The following is an 18794-nucleotide window of genomic DNA, read 5'->3' as shown; positions in this document are numbered from 1 at the left end:
TTAACCGCACGGCCACTTCGGCCGGCGTTCGCAACACATATAAACGATTTTGTAGGTAGTGTTGGAAGCCCTATGACATTGTGGATTATGCTGTTCTGTACAGAGCTGGGAAACTGTAGCGGACAGCAGGGATATCTGCAGAGGGCCGACTCTCTGTGCAAAGATTTCAGCAGACTACCAACGCAAAGCAAACATGAGGCATTGGACACGGATAAGAAGAAAAATCCGGTATTCTGGCGTTTCTGAACGCTCATTGGATGCAGCCTATTTTACTAAATATTTGGAAGCATGCGTATAGAGGGATTTAAAGTGAAATGAACACATAAAATGTGCCGGGAGGAAGGTAGAAAACTGGAAGAATTCTCGCAAGCTGCTGCCCACACACGAAGGTGACAGGCTGGTCGTGTGGACTGTCGGTGTCAGCCTTGCAGTTTGCCTGCTGTATGCAATTGTCGGACACAGCAGATACCAACAGACATTTTAACTTGCTGGTGCTACGCTATCCAACAGCAAGACCGCAACTAAAATCTAAACAGGTCCTACTACACAAGTAATATCGGTTTTAGCCCGTGGTCGCAGTTTTAAAAATGTGTGTGAAATCTTATGGGACTTAACTGCTAAGGTCATCAGTCCCTAAGCTTACACACCACTTAACCTAAATTATCCTAAGGACAAACACACACACATCCAAGCCCGAGGGAGGACTCGAAGCTCCGTCGGGACCAGCCGCACAATCCATGACTGCAGCGCCCAAGACCGCTCGGCTAACCCCGCGCGGCCGCAGTTTTAATTGGATACTGGTCTGCTTACACAGTATCTCCTCAGGGCATCCCCTGGCATGCAGTCGTCACGATTACTTTCCAAATATGTACACGGAGGAGAACAAAAGCCGTACGATGACTCATAATATCGTGTCGGACCACATTTCGCCCAGTGTAGTGGAGCAACTCGACTTGTGGCACGAACTCAAAAGTTTATCGGAAGTCCCCTGCAGAAATAACGAGCCATGCTGCCCATAATTGCGAAGGTGTTGCCGATGCGGTATTTTGTGCACGAATTTATCTCTCGATTATATAAATGTTCGATGGGATCCATGTCAGGCGATCTGGGTGACCAAATCATTCACTTGTATTGCTCAGGACGTTCTTCGAACCGGTTGTGAAGAACTGTGACCTGGTGATATTGCGCATTCTCTTGTTTGGGAACGGGTAGCCAAACATAACCGTTTGCAGCCAATTATCGATTCGGCTGGGCGAGTGGAGCCAGTCCATTCCATGTAAACACAGTCGGCACCGTTAAGGGGCTCCGGAAAGGCTCAAAATCATGAAAAGTTAATTTTTACTTTTTTTGCGTTTCCTGAATCTGCAGACTATTACCTTTTAATAGATATATAATTTATTCAATTCCGAAGACTACAACTATTTTTAAATGTTTTTTGAAATGTGTTCTACATGGGCGTGACCCACTGTGGCGCTGTTAAACTGCTGTCAAATGGTGTTATTATTAACGTCCGTGTTCATCAGGTACATTTTAGTGATGTGAGATAAAGTATGTGTTGTGGCTAACCTATTTTGAGAGACTCAGCAGCACCTGAACTGTTGAAAAAGTGTATTCACGGAAAAACTCAAAACCCCAATGAAAGTGTAAATAGTGTTATATGGTGGAGAATCCCCAAGACAGTATTTGGTGGAATAGAAACACTTCACTTTGGTGTGTATGATGCTGTTGCGACTTTCAATGTTGGCAACATTGTAAGGTGCAAGGTATTTAGAAATATGGGAATGAAGATAGGTTCTAACATGGTACGAGCGATGCTTGCTTTAGACAAGGAACGCCTTCGGGCTGCAGACAGGGCTGTAAAGAGTCTAGAAATACAAGCAAGAGTAAACAGGAGGAGGAACAAGAGGAAGCTGGAGGAGGAGTTTGCAGAGGATGAAGATAATCCATCCTATGGACCTGGAATGCACTAAAAAGTTAATCCAATCTTTGTCGCTCGATTCCCAAAACTTTTATTTTCTCATACTAATTACTTGTTTTCTAAGGATCTTCCAAACATATTTGTTTCAAACTTTCAGTAAATGTTACACAGTACCTTCTGCATAATTTAACACAGCCTTTTTCCAAAAAACTGTATATTTTTGAATATATAAATAAAAAATTGCAAAAAAATGTTGTGAATTTTCATTACAATTGAAAAAAAATCATCTTTAATAACTGAACTAAAATTTTGTAAAATCCCTGTGTTAAGTTGTAGCCCATATTCCAATAAATAATCTGTAAAAAGTTCAACTTCCTACCTCAAATACTTTGTGAGGAAAGATGTAATTTATGAGCGTTATTTTAACATTGCAAGTATAGGGCGTTCCGGAGCGCCTTAACGACCCACCACCTTCTTTCACAGTGCCATATCGATAACCTGGGTCCATTACTTCGTGGGATTACCGCCACACTCGAATTCTACCCCGTCAGATCTTATCAACTGAAATCTGCACTCATCTCACAAGGCCACTGTTTCCCCGTAGTCTGTGGTCCGACCGATATAGCCACGGGCCCAGTGGAGGCGTTGCAGGCTGTGACGTGCTGCTGGTAAAGGCAGTCGTCCGCTGCCACAGCCCGCCGGCGCCACCTTTCGGCAGGCTGTCCCAGCGGACACGTCCATCGAACGCCCCACACTGAGTTTTGCTGTAATTTTGCGCAGTGTTGCTCATGTGTTAGCGCTGACGACTCTGTGCAAACCTCGCTGCTCTCGGTCGTTTAAGTGAAGGCTGTCGGGCAGCCCTTTGTCTGTGGTGAGAGGTAATGCCTGAAATTAGGTATTCTCAGCACGTTCTCGACACTTGGACTCAGAATATTGAATTCGTTAACGACTCCCGAAATGGAATGTCCTGTGCATCTGACTCCAACTACACTCCTGGAAATGGAAAAAAGAACACATTGACACCGGTGTGTCAGACCCACCATACTTGCTCCGGACACTGCGAGAGGGCTGTACAAGCAATGATCACACGCACGGCACAGCGGACACACCAGGAACCGCGGTGTTGGCCGTCGAATGGCGCTAGCTGCGCAGCATTTGTGCACCGCCGCCGTCAGTGTCAGCCAGTTTGCCGTGGCATACGGAGCTCCATCGCAGTCTTTAACACTGGTAGCATGCCGCGACAGCGTGGACGTGAACCGTATGTGCAGTTGACGGACTTTGAGCGAGGGCGTATAGTGGGCATGCGGGAGGCCGGGTGGACGTACCGCCGAATTGCTCAACACGTGGGGCGTGAGGTCTCCACAGTACATCGATGTTGTCGCCAGTGGTCGGCGGAAGGTGCACGTGCCCGTCGACCTGGGACCGGACCGCAGCGACGCACGGATGCACGCCAAGACCGTAGGATCCTACGCAGTGCCGTAGGGGACCGCACCGCCACTTCCCAGCAAATTAGGGACACTGTTGCTCCTGGGGTATCGGCGAGGACCATTCGCAACCGTCTCCATAAAGTTGGGCTACGGTCCCGCACACCGTTAGGCCGTCTTCCGCTCACGCCCCAACATCGTGCAGCCCGCGTCCAGTGGTGTCGCGACAGGCGTGAATGGAGGGACTAATGGAGACGTGTCGTCTTCAGCGATAAGAGTCGCTTCTGCCTCGGTGCCAATGATGGTCGTATGCGTGTTTGGCGCCGTGCAGGTGAGCGCCACAATCAGGACTGCATACGACCGAGGCACACAGGGCCAACACCCGGCATCATGGTGTGGGGAGCGATTCCTACACTGGCCGTACACCACTGGTGATCGTCGAGGGGACACTGAATAGTGCACGGTACATCCAAACCGTCATCGAACCCATCGTTCTACCATTCCTAGACCGGCAAGGGAACTTGCTGTTCCAACAGGACAATGCACGTCCGCATGTATCCCGTGCCACCCAACGTGCTCTAGAAGGTGTAAGGCAACTACCCTGGCCAGCAAGATCTCCGGATCTGTCCCCCATTGAGCATGTTTGGGACTGGATGAAGCGTCGTCTCACGCGGTCTGCACGTCCAGCACGAACGCTGGTCCAACTGAGGCGCCAGGTGGAAATGGCATGGCAAGCCGTTCCACAGGACTACACCCAGCATCTCTACGATCGTCTCCATGGGAGAATAGCAGCCTGCATTGCTGCGAAAGGTGGATATACACTGTACTAGTGCCGACATTGTGCATGTTCTGTTGCCTGTGTCTATGTGCCTGTGGTTCTGTCAGTGTGATCATGTGATGTATCTGACCCCAGGAATGTGTCAATAAAGTTTCCCCTTCCTGGGACAATGAATTCACGGTGTTCTTATTTCAATTTCCAGGAGTGTACCATTGCGTATTTAGTCTGTCAGTTTCGGTCGCGTGTACCTGGTACTACAGTTGTTTGTAGGTGTGCTTATCCATATGTCATCAATTTTGTCACAGCACTGTACAGCAGTATTTGATGCATCTACTGGGGAAGCGAGTGGGATGACCGTGTGCTAGGGGATGGCCCGAGGATGACTCATTTTACAGAAACTGGTAGCAAGTTGGCAAAATAAAAATAATAATAAAAAAGCCATTGTAGACTGAAACATTTATTATTTGTAAAGTGTACTGGCCGGTAGCCCAGCCGCCAGTGCGTACAGAATACGGGGCCCCACTGTGTCAGTTGGCAGTGGACGGCGGCTCACCTTGACGATGCTCTCCACCACCCGGAGTTGGCCCAGGTCTGCGAGGCTGGGCGCCCGCAGGTGGTCCTCGCCGTCGCCGAAGACGTCCCTCAGCTCGCGGCGGGCCGCGTCCTGCCACTCGGGGTGCAGCGCCAGCAGGGCCAGCGCGTAGCTGACGGTCACGGCGGTCGTCTCCGTGCCCGCTATCAGCAGGTTCACCAGCTGTGGGCCATTTCAATTAGGTCAGCTTGTAGGCCCACATCGAGAAATGATCGTAAGTGAGGCAAATCCGGAACACACTATTAGCCGAAACCTTCGCGTGCAGATGAACGGAAGAATACTGCAAAATAAATCGGACGACGGAACAGTCGACGGGTGTACTGCCGGTTCGTAGTGTCCGACGGGCACGACACTTTGGCGCCGTCGTCAAATACGCCGGCGACCCCAGCGCCCCCTCCGTCGCCCTCAGCCGCTCGCGGTGCGTCGCGGAGGCGACAGCGTCGGCGTCTGTGCCGACGTTCGTCTAAGTTCTCTGTCCGCCCCGCTCGCCAGATCGTTTAGCTTGCCGAGGATCTTCTTAACTAAACTCAGTGCTGCTTCCCAGGCATTCCTAAAATTATAGGTGGAATCTCGGTTCACGAGATCGTCCCTTGTGCGGATTTCTATGGTACTTTATCCCGGTACTTGCAAGTCTGTGCCGAGATCCCGCTACGTTTGTAGTCGATCGCACGGTTCTTGGACAAACAGTGCCCTGCGACTCCTGACTAGTTGAGATACATCAGTCGAGTGTTTCTGCGGTCTTCTCGGCTAGGTTCTTCCAAGGTGTACACCCGTGGACTGTTAGACTAACAAATACGCCAGGAGAAACTGAAGAATAGCAATAAATCAGATGTTCCGCGTTTATTTGACAACTAAGAGTTTGGAACTGCTATTGTACGAATGTTGAGCAATAAATAACCCCGAAATTTCTTTACAGCTGTTAACATATCGGGTTGGTCCATAAGCTCGTAGCGTTTCTCCATAAGTTTAACAAACACAACAGATACTTCAGTCATCAATAATACCGTGTGATCAAAAAGTCAGTATAAATTTGAAAACTTAATAAACCACGGAATAATGTAGATAGAGAGGTAAAAATTGACGCACATGCTTGGAATGACATGCGGTTTTATTAGAATAAAAAAAAAAAAACAAAGTTCACAAAATGTCCGACAGATGGCACTGGACAGCAAAACGTCAGTGACTGCGCATGACAATCGTGTATAAAAGGAGCTGTAATGAGAGAGAGAATCAGATGCGCCAGCAGTAGCAGCATGTTAACGTTACCTGAAAAGGCGCTTTTAGTCAAGCTGTATTATCAGAATGGGGAATGAGCTAGTTCAGCATTACGATCCTATCGCCATAGGAAGGGGATTCGAACGGGTAAAGGTCCGTTGACAAATGCAGCTGTGGCGAGAATGATTTCGAAGTTCGAAGCCACGGGTTGTTTAGACGATAGACCCCGTAGTGGCCGACCGAGCACACGGCGTAATGCTGCTGAGACACTTCAGGAAGAAATGGAGGCTGTAGCGGGTTCGTCTACGCACGGGGAAGTCAGCGCTCGTGCAGTCGCACGTCGCACCGGCATTTCATACACTACTGTTTGGTTAGGACTTAGGCGTACGCTCCGATGCTATCCGTGCAAAATCCATCGGCTTCATGAACTGTTACCTGGCGATTTAGTGAAGCGGAGGGCATTTGCGTTGTGAGCGTTTCAAAAGATGGCGGAAGATGACGGTTGGTTGAGTAACGTGTTGTGGACCGACGAAGATCATTTCACGCTCCGAGGGTGTGTCAACGCCCACAACTGCAGAATTTGGGCTACCGAAAATCCTAGAACTGTCGTGGAAAATCCATTGCACGACCAGAAAGTCACGGTATTGGTGGGATTTACCAGATCTACCGTTATCGGGCCTTTTTTCTTCGAAGAAATGCGTGATTCTGGTTTTGTAACTGCTACCGTGACGGGTGAGAGGTACGCTGATATGTTACAGAATCGCATCATCCCCAGCCTGGCTGATAAACACCTGCTGGAACGTACGATGTTTATGTAGGATGGCGCTCCGCACCATATTGCTAGACGCGTGAAAGATCTCATGCGCGCGTCGTTTGGTGATGATAGTGTGCTCAGCTGCCACTTTCGTCATGCTTGGCCTCCCAGGTCCCCAGACCTCAGTCCGTGCGATTATTGGCTTTGGGGTTACCTGAAGTCGCAAGTGTATCGTGATCGACCGACATATCTAGGGATGCTGAAAGACAACATCCGACGCCAATGCCTGACCATAGCTGCTTTACAGTGTTGTTCACAACATTATTTCTCGACTATAGCTATTGTTGAGGAATGATGGTGGACATATTGAGCATTTCCTGTAAAGAACATCATCTTTGCTTTGTCTTACTTTGTTATGGTAATTATTGCTATTCTGATCAGATGAAGCGCCATCTGCCAGACATTTTTTGAACTTTTGTATTTTTTTTTTTTTTTTTTTTTTTTTTGTTCTAATAAAACCCCATGTCATTCCAGAAGCATGTGTGCCAATTTGTACCTCTCTATCTACATTATTCCGTGATTTATTCAGTTTTCAAATTTATACTGACTTCTTGATCACCCAGTATATTCTCCTTCACTATTTAAAACAGTGTGTAGATGCGGGGGTAACTTTTCTATTCTGCGACTGTAGAAATCACATGGTTTTGAGGCGAAGGAGTCGTCGAGACATGTTCGGAGCACAGTTTCATCCGGGAAAGCCAGGTCCTTGGAGGTTGTCCGACAGAGAGCTGAAAAGCTGAAATTCTGAGACCGCAAGATCAGATGAATACGGTGGTTACAGAGTGACATTCCACCCCAGCTCCTGTATAGTGTTTTCTGTCAGTCTAGCACAATGTCTCGGTGTGTGTGTGTGTGGGGGGGGGGGGGGGGCAGATCGGGGAGCTGCGGCTTTGTCCGGGCCCAGTCATTCCTGTCTCTTCCCTGTCCCGTCTCCAGTGACGGCACCGGCTGCTAGGAGAGGTCTGTGTTGTTCACGAGACAGTTGATGACGAGCAGGGAGAGATGCACACATAGCTTCCCGCTGATTTTGGTGATTTTGGCTTAAAACGCGCAGTACACATACACTGGAGTTCTGAACCTCCGCCTGTGCATGCAAATGTCGCACAGTGGCGGCACGGTCAGAGTCCGTCACAGCTGCCGGCTCTCGAGTACACCGCGTAAGCAGGCTGTTTAGGTTTTTATGTTGGTAACGCCACGTAGCGCTGTGTATGAAAATCACTGACTGTGCTGTGTGCAGTCTGAGGCTGGTCGGTATCGCTGCAATATTTGCCATTGTAGTGTTGGGCAGCTGGGTGTTAACAGCGCGTGCGGTAGCGTTCTCGCTTCCCACGCCCGGGTTCCCGGGTTCGATTCCCGGCGGGGTCAGGGATTTTCTCTGCCTCGTGATGGCTGGGTGTTGTGTGTTGTCCTTAGGTTAGTTAGGTTTAAGTAGTTCTAAGTTCTAGGGGACTGATGACCTCAGATGTTAAGTCCCATAGTGCTCAGAGCCTGTTAACAGCGCGTAGCGTTGCGCAGTTGGAGGTGAGCCGCCAGCAGGAGTTTTGAGAGCGGATGATCTGGACGTGTGTCCATCAGAGACAGTAAATTTGTACGATTTGATGTCATGAACTGATATATATATATATATATATATATATATATATATATATATATATATTATGACTTTTGAACACTATTAAGGTAAATACATTGTTTGTTCTCTATCAAAATCTTTCATTTGCTAACTATGCCTATCAGTAGTTAGTGTCTGAGTAGTTATAATCTTTTATTTAGCTGGCAGTATTGGCGCTCGCTGTGTTGCAGTAGCTCGAGTAACGAAGATTTTTGTGAGGTAAGTGATTCGTGAACCGTCTAGGTTAATGTTAGTCAGGGCCATTCTTTTGTAGGGATTATTAAAAGTCAGATAGCGTTGCGCTAAAAATATTGTGTGTCAGTTTAGTGCTGATCAGAATATGTAAAGAGAGTAATGTCTGAGTACGTTCTGTTTTGCTCAGCTGTTTGAAAAGCAAATAATGTAAGAGGTTTATCAGCACAGTAATTCATAAATTTTTCTAAGGGGACGTTTCATAACTGAACTGGGTCATTGTGGACTGACACGTTTAAACAGTATTCATCAAACTATGGAAGTCTTCCTGAACGTGGAGGGTCAGTAATATCAAAACGATCCTGCTCAAAACGAGAAACCCATCTTCCTGCCGTACTCTGTCCAGTGGCGTTATCCCCAAAAGCGGCGTACATTCTTTCTGCCATCCCTCCACTGAACTCAAACAGAAGACTATGTCGCAAATACTGCCCTTTCTCCTCATGCCACTCCATTTTTTAGCGTCCACAGTCCCACTCACTATCTCCAAATGACAGAAAGACAATTAAACAGCAACCACAAATAAAAAATTATATTCGGTAAACTAACCGATAGCAACCCGAATACCAACATGCAAAACAAAAACGCCACGAACTTACGCACCAAGAATGCCATATATAGCAAAAGTTAATTTGCGTGCTTCAAATTTGATGTTCTTTTTCAGCATGTGTGCGACACGGTGAAACCGGCAGATGCCATTATTCGTGCAGACTGGCGCATCACAACTCGACAACACGCACTTTGCTATCAGTTGGAACAGTCCAAGTGTGCGCCCAGTGACTGAGACTCTTCAGAATTAACCCTCCACAGACGCTCACAAGAAATCGTGACACAAAAGAAGGCTCTTCATCTGAAATACTGGAGCACTCTGCGGGCAAAGGAGAGGCCTTTCTGTGACAGATGACGCAGCTTTGCTGCATCTATTGAGCCAGAAACGCATGTACAGTCGCTATAGTGGCACCACCTGCATTCACGAAAGAAGAAAAAGTCAGCCCAGCTCCCTCTGCTGACAAAAATCGTGACAATCTTTTGGGTTAGTCATGATGTCGTGGATACGTTGCCAAACCGTCAAATATCAAACCTAAAAAAACATAGAGTTCGATAAATGTTTTTCAATTTTACTAACAACACTTTTTTTAAAGATTTTCTGATTTATAAGTAGAGTTCAAAGTATGAAAATATCTAATAGAACCGTCTTAACAACATATTAGGGTTGTGAATAGCTTCATAGCGTTTCTGTTTCGAATGGTGGTATTACTGTTGCTGTGGGTTTATTTATCGATCGTCTTTTTTTTATTTTTATTCGACTATTGCTATTTGCGTTTACGCATTGTCATTTGGAGATAGTGGGCGGAGCTGTGGACGCTAGAAAGTGAAGTGCCAAGTGGAGAAATCGGAATACCTGCGACGTATTCTTTTTTTTAAGTTCAATAGAGGGACCGGAACGAATGGGCATCTCCGGCTTAAGGTTCTCGCAAGCGATGGGTACAGAGATAACTTCCACCCAGCTGGCTAGCCGGTTCTTGCCCAGAGCTGCAGGGGCAAGTCCCGGCGGTGGCGCTGTGCCGAATAGCCCACTAATAGAATGAGATTTTTTACTCTGCAGCGGAGTGTGTGCTGATATGAAACTTCCTGGCAGATTAAAACTGTGTGCCGGACCGAGACTCGAACTTGGGACCTTTGCCTTTCGCGGGCAAGTGCTCTACCAATTTTTTCTCTTTTTTTCATTATTTTTTTATTTTTCTTCTTTTTTGTTTTTTTTTAATTTTTTTTCTTTTTCTTTTTTCTTTAATTTTTAGAAAGCCCCTTAATAAAATGGAACTAAAAAAAACCTAAGTGCCACCGCCACTTTTCATCCTATAACAAAAAAATCTGGTCCACTTCAGGCGTTGGCTCCTGACTAAACCTACCCCAGAGAGCTGCCTATATACCAGGGGAAATATGGGAATTCAAGGTTAGGGCTATCCTTACAAACAAAACAAAATCTTCCTGTTTCTGAATTTTTTTTTTTTTTTTTTACTTTTGTTGTGTAATTGATCAGAGGCCTTCTGCGCCCCGCTGGTGATATGTTGCGTCACGTCTTCTCGAAATTGATGTGTTCCGTTCAGTTGTTCAGAAATGTTCATTGCTTCAAACAGGAAACCTTCTTCTCTCTTGCCTTAACACATTCCAGCTGCGAGGCGGGTCGTGGAAAGCACTCCCAAGGAAGTTCGATAAAAATTGTCTGTATTTTGGGTGACGGACAACGACATAATGACGATCATTGAGGTATGTCAAAAAATCGAGTACAGAGTCTACAGTTAGTCCAAATAGGTAGTGAATGGCACATCTGCGAATCCAGTTCACAGCATCGGTCTTTGTCCGAGGAAAATAGTCACGTTCCGGGAATAATAATGAAAGGGGAGTAATCCGATCCGGAATGTTCCGCGTTAGAAAAGTCACAATACGACGAGTCAAGTGCCAAACCTCCGCCGCCGGCCCGCAAACAAACCGATGTTCATCATTGTCTGGCACTCCACACGTGGAACATAGAGGTGATTGGGCGAGGTGGATACGATGAAGGCGAAATTGGTTGATTTGCGTACCATTGATAGTTAGGTACCAGACAGACTGAACATTCGTGTCAAGGTAACAGGCGAACACGGCGCGCCACACATGACGCCAGTCAACCTGGGGGAACTTTTGTTCAATCGGGTTAGGTGGACGACCTAATTGGAGGACATTGTATACTGCCTTTGTCTTGAGTAAAACCTGTCTTGGTAAGGTGGGGCGTAGATAACTGAGTTCAAGAAAGAAGTATCGTATATAATGGAACTGGGCCGGAACATCCGAGATCATCACTGGGGCTGACAGTGAGACCGGCGAATATGCCTACAGGAGGAGACCAGTGAGGCTCGTTGGGCAACGCGTCCATACCGTCATCTGGGAGCTGACAAATAGGGCGCGAGCTCTATCCGGCACGTGAAACAGACCGATCCCACCTCGTTCACGGGGAAGAGTAAGGGTTGCATAGTTAACTTTGAACAACAGCCCAGAGCTGACGAAAGATGCCATCGCTGCCAACATGCGACGTGCCACAGTAAGCGGGAAAGGTAGAACTTGTGCTACAAGGGGAACTCGGGATGCGATATATATATTGACATATCTAGCTCGTTGGAGAATATCTAGGGATCGAAAGCGATGCTCCATAAGACCTGCTCTGATCATTAAAAGGAGGCGTCGGCAGTTGATGGTGGCTGAACGCCAGAGATGAAAAATCTATTCCCAAACAGCGAATGGTATCAACGGTGGTGAGAGGTGTAACGCACTCCACGGGAAGTTCCGTGCCAATGAACATAACTTGTGTCTTACGTACGTTCAAAGAGCTACCTGACGCCTCACCATAAGTCGCTACCCACGTCAAAACAGCTCGAACCTCGTCGGCATTACGTAAACAGATGGCTCTGAGCACTAAGATGACTGCATCGTCAGCATAGGCCGTCCAACAGAATCGGTAGCGATCTATGGACAACCCTACCAAACGTTGTCTTAGTCCACAAAGCAAGGATTCAAAGGAAAAGACGTACAAAATCGCTGATAGAGGGCAACCTTGACGTACGGATCGATCTATTTTTATCGGAGGAGTGAGTCTGCCATTGTACATAATCCTGGACGAGGCACCCCGCAGAAGGCGCATCACTGCCGTGATAACGGCGACTGGGAAACCCATATGGTGGAGAACGGCCGTAAGGAACGAATGGTCAACCCTATCAAAAGCTTGACTAAAGTCCAAAGACGCAAGTGCCCCAGAGAGGCGTTGCGCCTGGGTAACGGCGATCATATCCCTGTAGCGGCATAAAGCCGTGCGGATATTATTATCCCCTCCCAAAGATGCTTGGTCTGGCGACACAACATATCGGGCAAAGTTTTCAAGTCGTGCCGCCAAAAGGCAGGTGAAGATTTCCGTATCACTGTTAAGGAGGGTGAGGGGTCGATAATCACTGATATTGTTGCCACCGTGCGGTTTATGTACAGGAATAGTAATTCCTTCCATGAAAGCGTCCGGCACAGGTACTTCCGGAGACATCAGTTCCCGACAGATGGAGGTGAAAGTGGACTCTAACAAATCACGGAAGGTGCGATAAAATTCGAGGGGAAGACCGTCGAGTCCTGGGGAGCGATTGATGGTTCCTGCCCGGATCGCATCACGGACTTCATCATCAGTCACCTCTGACATCTAGTCAATCGTCGCATCTCCTGGGATACCACCGAAGTTGAGCTGCGAGACTTCCTCGATCAACTCTGGGGAATGTGGAATGGCGGCGTAGAGCTGCTGTAGTGGGCGTGAAGCACATTCCCTATTGCAGATTGGGTTACGTAGCGACGCCCTTCTCGGTCTGTTAGGACGTGAATCAATTTTCGGCGTCGATTTTGGCGTTCTTGGATGATATGGTACATCGACGGATGTATATGAGGCATGCGATCAGCAGTACGAGATCGTACTATCGCTCCTTCCAGATGCCATCGCATCCTTGTATGGCTTTCAGGGGATACTGGCATCGTGGAGCATTCTCGTAGGATCCTGTAGTAAAAGTCCATAGTTCTCTTCCTCCAGGCGACAACATCTTTGCCATACCGGATCAAAGTTTTTCGAAGAGCAGGTTTTGCACACTGGATCCACCAGGATATGGTAGACGGATACGTGGGACGGCGTCTATTACATGTGATCCAAGTGTCTTCTATTAGAAGTCGACAGTCAAGTGAATTAAGAAGTGCCGTGTTCAGTTTCCATAAACCACGTCCGTGCCATACTGCCTGTCTTGTGAGAACAACATCACAGAAGTAAGCCTCATTATCTGAGAAAGCAACAGGCCACATTTCAGCCTGTCGAGTGTGTTGAATTAGGGATCGCGAGATGTAGATGCGATCCAGTCGGCTAGAGGAGTGCGCAGTGTAGTGCGTAAAGCCCAAAAGATCACCGTGAACATGTCTCCACGTGTCGACAAATTGCAGTCGCGTGACGACTGTTTCCAGAGCTGCGCATGGTGAGTGACGCGGCAATTGATCCTGAGGTCGCTGGGTGCAGTTGAAGTCTCCACCCATGACCCAGCCATCGTGTGGTCCCATGAAAAGGGGTGTAACTTCATTCGCGAAGAAGGCATTGCGTTCACGACGGTAGCTGGAGCCCGACGGCGCATAAATGTTGACGATGCGTACACCAAAGAGAGTAAGGGCCATTCCTCTGCCGTTGGGGAGGTGTAGGACATCTTCGGCAGGAAGACCTTCTCGTAAGATGATGGCAACACCACTACCGATGTCAGATGCGGGAGAAAGATGCGCCGTGAAGCCATGAGGTGGTGAAAAATCGGCGACATGCACTTCCTGAAAAAGCGCAATATCTATGTCCGCATCATAAATCATATCGCGGAGCAGCGCTAGTTTGTGGGGCGCACGAATGGTCGCGAGGTTAATCGTTGCGACACGATAATGCTGGTGTTGGAGTCCCACAGGTACAGGTGGGGCTCCTTCTTCAGGAGCCGGTCCGCTGAAGAGGCTGCTATTGTGGAGAGTTTGCGGGCGCGGGCGCAACCGATGGGGGCGCCCCATCATCAGCACCGTCCACCCCAGTCCCTTCGATCTCCACGTCGTCTGCCCAGGAGACTGATTCTGCGGTAGGGCATCGGCTGTGCACATCATCCACGTGGAGAGGAGACGTAGTTTTCGGCTCAGCGGATAGGCTCTCTTCAACGTCGACCTGTGGGGGCGACGGCGCCAGTAAGGAGGGGTGTTCGTTGCCAGTGGTCGCCTGTGGCGGGTCGTTCGCATCAGACTTTTGGTCATCAAAGAGCGGTTTGCCGTCCATCTTCGGGTCTGCATCCCTGGTATCCATCCGTAGAATGGATTCATCAGGGGGTGTACGGCTACGTTTCTTTCTCTCTGGTGTCGACCCTTGTTTTCGAACATGTCGTTCAGAGTCTGATTGCGGGTGGCTTTCGTCTGACTCCGGACCAGTCTGAAGGAAAGCAGAAGTAGGTACCACTCCCGGATCAACGTCCATCTCAGTAGTATTTTCAGTCACAGTGCTGCGAAAATTCGGCAGGTCAGGATCTGGCGTCTGTGGCACCTCAGAAGGAATCTCAGCAGCGGTTGCATCTACCTGATCAGACGACGTCAACGGAGCAGCCTGTGTAGATTTGCTACTTCCTGGGCAACCTTGGCATATGTGACAGGGATCTGAGCGATCACCGCTGGGGACGCTTCCTCTCCGACCGGCGTCTGGATCAGGCGGCGTCGCATGCAGGCGGATCTGACGTGGCCTTCTTGTCCACAACCCGCACATGTTCCGGGTTGGCCGTCGTACATGACAATGGCTCGCCCGTCCTTCGGCACTTCAATAGGTAGTTCAAACACCCTAATCGGGCGTTGACCGTACTCTGCGAGTTCAAGTGTTACAGTTCCAACGTGACCATCAGCGTATTTGATCCATCCATTGGCATGGCGGCGAATAACATCTTCACACACCTCGGTGTTTGTCATTTTAATATAAACGACACTATTCGTGATCGAAAAATGGATTCCGAGAACGTGGTTAGGATCTAAACGAACTTCTTCACGTAGGAACGTGCGGTTTCGGGTTCCGCTGGATAGGCCAGGAGTCCACTACACGCAACAAGCGGCTACACGGGTAGCAGGGGTTGTGTGGCGTGGGCTGGGTGGTTTTTTAGGTTAGATGGCCTCGGGCAAGTACAGAAAGGGCAACAGCCTCAACGGGTGCGGGGCAAAGTCAGGACATACGGGGACCAAGCAGCAATCGGTATTGTAATTGTAAACTGTCGAAGCTGCGTTGGTAAAGCACCGGAACTTCAAGCGCTGATAGAAAGCACCGAAGCTGAAATCGTTATAGGTACAGAAAGCTGGCTGAAGCCAGAGATAAATTCTGCCGAAATTTTTAAAAAGGTACAGACGGTGTTTAGAAAGGATAGATTGCATGCAACCGGTGGTGGAGTGTTCGTCGCTGTTAGTAGTAGTTTATCTTGTAGTGAAGTAGAAGTGGATAGTTCCTGTGAATTATTATGGGTGGAGGTTACACTCAACAACCGAGCTAGGTTAATAATTGGCTCCTTTTACCGACCTCCCGACTTAGCAGCATTAGTGGCAGAACAACTGAGAGAAAATTTGGAATACATTTCACATAAATTTTCTCAGCATGTTATAGTCTTAGGTGGTGATTTCAATTTGCCAGATATAGACTGGGACACTCAGATGTTTAGGACGGGTGGTAGGGACAGAGCATCGAGTGACGTTATACTGAGTGCACTATCCGAAAATTACCTCGAGCAATTAAACAGAGAACCTACTCGTGGAGATAACATCTTGGACCTACTGATAACAAACAGACCCGAACTTTTCGACTCTGTATGTGCAGACAAGGAATCAGTGATCATAAGGCTGTTGCAGCATCCCTGAATATGGAAGGAAATAGGAATATAAAAAAAGGGAGGAAGGTTTATCTGTTTAGCAAGAGTAATAGAAGGCAGATTTCAGACTACCTAACAGATCAAAACGAAAATTTCTGTTCCGACACTGACAATGTTGAGTGTTTATGGAAAAAGTTCAAGGCAATCGTAAAATGCGTTTTAGACAGGTACGTGCCGAGTAAAACTGCGAGGGACGGGAAAAGCCCACCGGGGTACAACAACAAAGTTAGGAAACTACTGCGAAAGCAAAGAGAGCTTCACTCCAAGTTTAAACGCAGCCAAAACCTCTCAGACAAACAGAAGCTAAACGATGTCAAAGTTAGCGTAAGGAGGGCTATGCGTGAAGCGTTCAGTGAATTCGAAGGTAAAATTCTATGTACCGACTTGACAGAAAATCCTAGGAAGTTCTGGTCTTACGTTAAATCAGTAAGTGGATCGAAACAGCATATCCAGACACTCCGGGATGATGAAGGCATTGAAACAGAGGATGACACGCGTAAAGCTGAAATACTAAACACCTTTTTCCAAAGCTGTTTCACAGAGGAAGACCGCACTGCAGTTCCTTCACTAAATCCTCGCACAAACGAAAAAATGGCTGACATCGAAATAAGTGTCCAAGGAATAGAAAAGCAACTGGAATCACTCAACAGAGGAAAGTCCACTGGACCTGACGGGATACCAATTCGATTCTACACAGAGTACGCGAAAGAACTTGCCCCCCTTCTAACAGCCGTGTACCGCAAGTCTCTAGAGGAACGGAAGGTTCCAAATGATTGGAAAAGAGCACAGGTAGTCCCAGTCTTCAAGAAGGGTCGTCGAGCAGATGCGCAAAACTATAGACCTATATCTCTGACGTCGATCTGTTGTAGAATTTTAGAACATGTTTTTTGCTCGAGTATCATGTCGTTTTTGGTAACCCAGAATCTACTATGTAGGAATCAACATGGATTCCGGAAACAGCGATCGTGTGAGACCCAACTCGCTTTATTTGTTCATGAGACCCAGAAAATATTAGATACAGGCTCCCAGGTAGATGCTATTTTTCTTGACTTCCGGAAGGCGTTGGATACAGTTCCGCACTGTCGCCTGATAAACAAAGTAAGAGCCTACGGAATATCAGACCAGCTGTGTGGCTGGATTGAAGAGTTTTTAGCAAACAGAACACAGCATGTTGTTATCAATGGAGAGACGTCTACAGACGTTAAAGTAACCTCTGGCGTGCCACAGGGGAGTGTTATGGGACCATTGCTTTTCACAATCTATATAAATGACCTAGTAAATAGTGTCGGAAGTTCCATGCGGCTTTTCGCGGATGATGCTTTAGTATACAGAGAAGTTGCAGCATTAGAAAATTGTAGCGAAATGCAGGAAGATCTGCAGCGGATAGGCACTTGGTGTAGGGAGTGGCAACTGACCCTTAACATAGACAAATGTAATGTACTGCGAGTACATAGAAAGAAGGATCCTTTATTGTATGACTATACGATAGCCGAACAAACACTGGGAGCAGTTACTTCTGTAAAATATCTGGGAGTATGCGTGCGGAACGATTTGAAGTGGAATGATCATATAAAATTAATTGTTGCTAAGGCGGGTACCAGGTTGAGATTCATTGGGAGAGTCCTTAGAAAATGTAGTCCATCAACAAAGGAGGCGACTTACAAAACACTCGTTCGACCTATACTTGAGTATTGCTCATCAGTGTGGGATCCGTACCAGATCGGGTTGACGGAGGAGATAGAGTAGATCCAAAGAAGAGCGGCGCGTTTCGTCACAGGGTTATTTGGTAACCGTGATAGCGTTACGGAGATGTTTAGCAAACTCAAGTGGCAGACTCTGCAAGAGAGGCGCTCTGCATCGCGGTGTAGTTTGCTCGCCAGGTTACGAGAGGGTGCGTTTCTGGATGAGGTATCGAATATATTGCTTCCCCCTACTTATACCTCCCGAGGAGATCACGAATGTAAAATTAGACAGATTAGAGCGCGCACAGAGGCTTTCAGACAGTCGTTCTTCCCGCGAACCATACGCGACTGGAACAGGAAAGGGAGGTAATGACAGTGGCACGTAAAGTGCCCTCCGCCACACACCGTTGGGTGGCTTGCGGAGTATAAATGTAGATGTAGAACTTCATGTGCACGTGGTCGCGCATGTTCAGCTGGGAAGGAAACTTTTAGGGTCGCACGGCGGTAAGCGCTCGACATGTTGTTCACGGTGGACGGACACAAGCCTTAAAGGTACGACACGGAAGTAAACAAACCCGGCAGCGGAGCGCTGGCCGGCGCGCGGCGCCGTCCGCACGCTGCCACGGCTGAGAGCCGACTGCCGACTGAGCTGCCCAAGCACGACTCACGCCCCCTCCTCACAGCTTCACTCCCGCCAGTACCTCGCCTCCTACCTTCCAAACTTCACAGAAACTCTCCTGGGAACCTTGGAGAACTGCAAGTGAAAATCTCATTCAGGAAACGGCCCCCAGGTTGCGGCTAAGCCATGTCTACGGAATATCCTTTCTCTCAGGAGTGCTACTTCTGCAAGGTTCGCAGGAGAGCTTCTGTAAAGTTTGGAAGGTAGGAGGCGAGGTACAGGCGGAAGTAAAGCTGTGAGGAGGGGGCGTGAGTCGTGCTTGGGTAGCTCAGTTGGTAGAGCACTTGCCCGCGAAAGGCAAAGGTCCCGAGTTCGAGTCTCGGTCCGGCACACAGTTTTAATCTGCCAGGGAGTTTCAGCCCACTAATAGTCAG

General features: G+C 48.0%; 1 protein-coding gene across 1 annotated transcript in view; it reads right to left on the bottom strand.

Annotated features, from left to right (window-relative positions):
- The window catches only part of LOC126106464 (cytochrome P450 4C1-like), a 191635-nt gene that overhangs the window by 25152 nt on the left and 147689 nt on the right, over positions 1-18794 (bottom strand). Inside the window, exon 6 of the mRNA XM_049912748.1 lies at positions 4674-4874. Coding sequence (XP_049768705.1) covers positions 4674-4874 — 201 coding nt within the window. The remainder of the gene's footprint in view (positions 1-4673; positions 4875-18794) is intronic.

The sequence above is a fragment of the Schistocerca cancellata genome, chromosome 10 (assembly GCF_023864275.1).
Source record: "Schistocerca cancellata isolate TAMUIC-IGC-003103 chromosome 10, iqSchCanc2.1, whole genome shotgun sequence".
In the NCBI taxonomy this organism is placed as follows: domain Eukaryota; kingdom Metazoa; phylum Arthropoda; class Insecta; order Orthoptera; family Acrididae; genus Schistocerca; species Schistocerca cancellata.
Note: the sequence above shows the minus strand (reverse complement) of the source record. Positions and strands in the feature narration are given on the sequence as shown.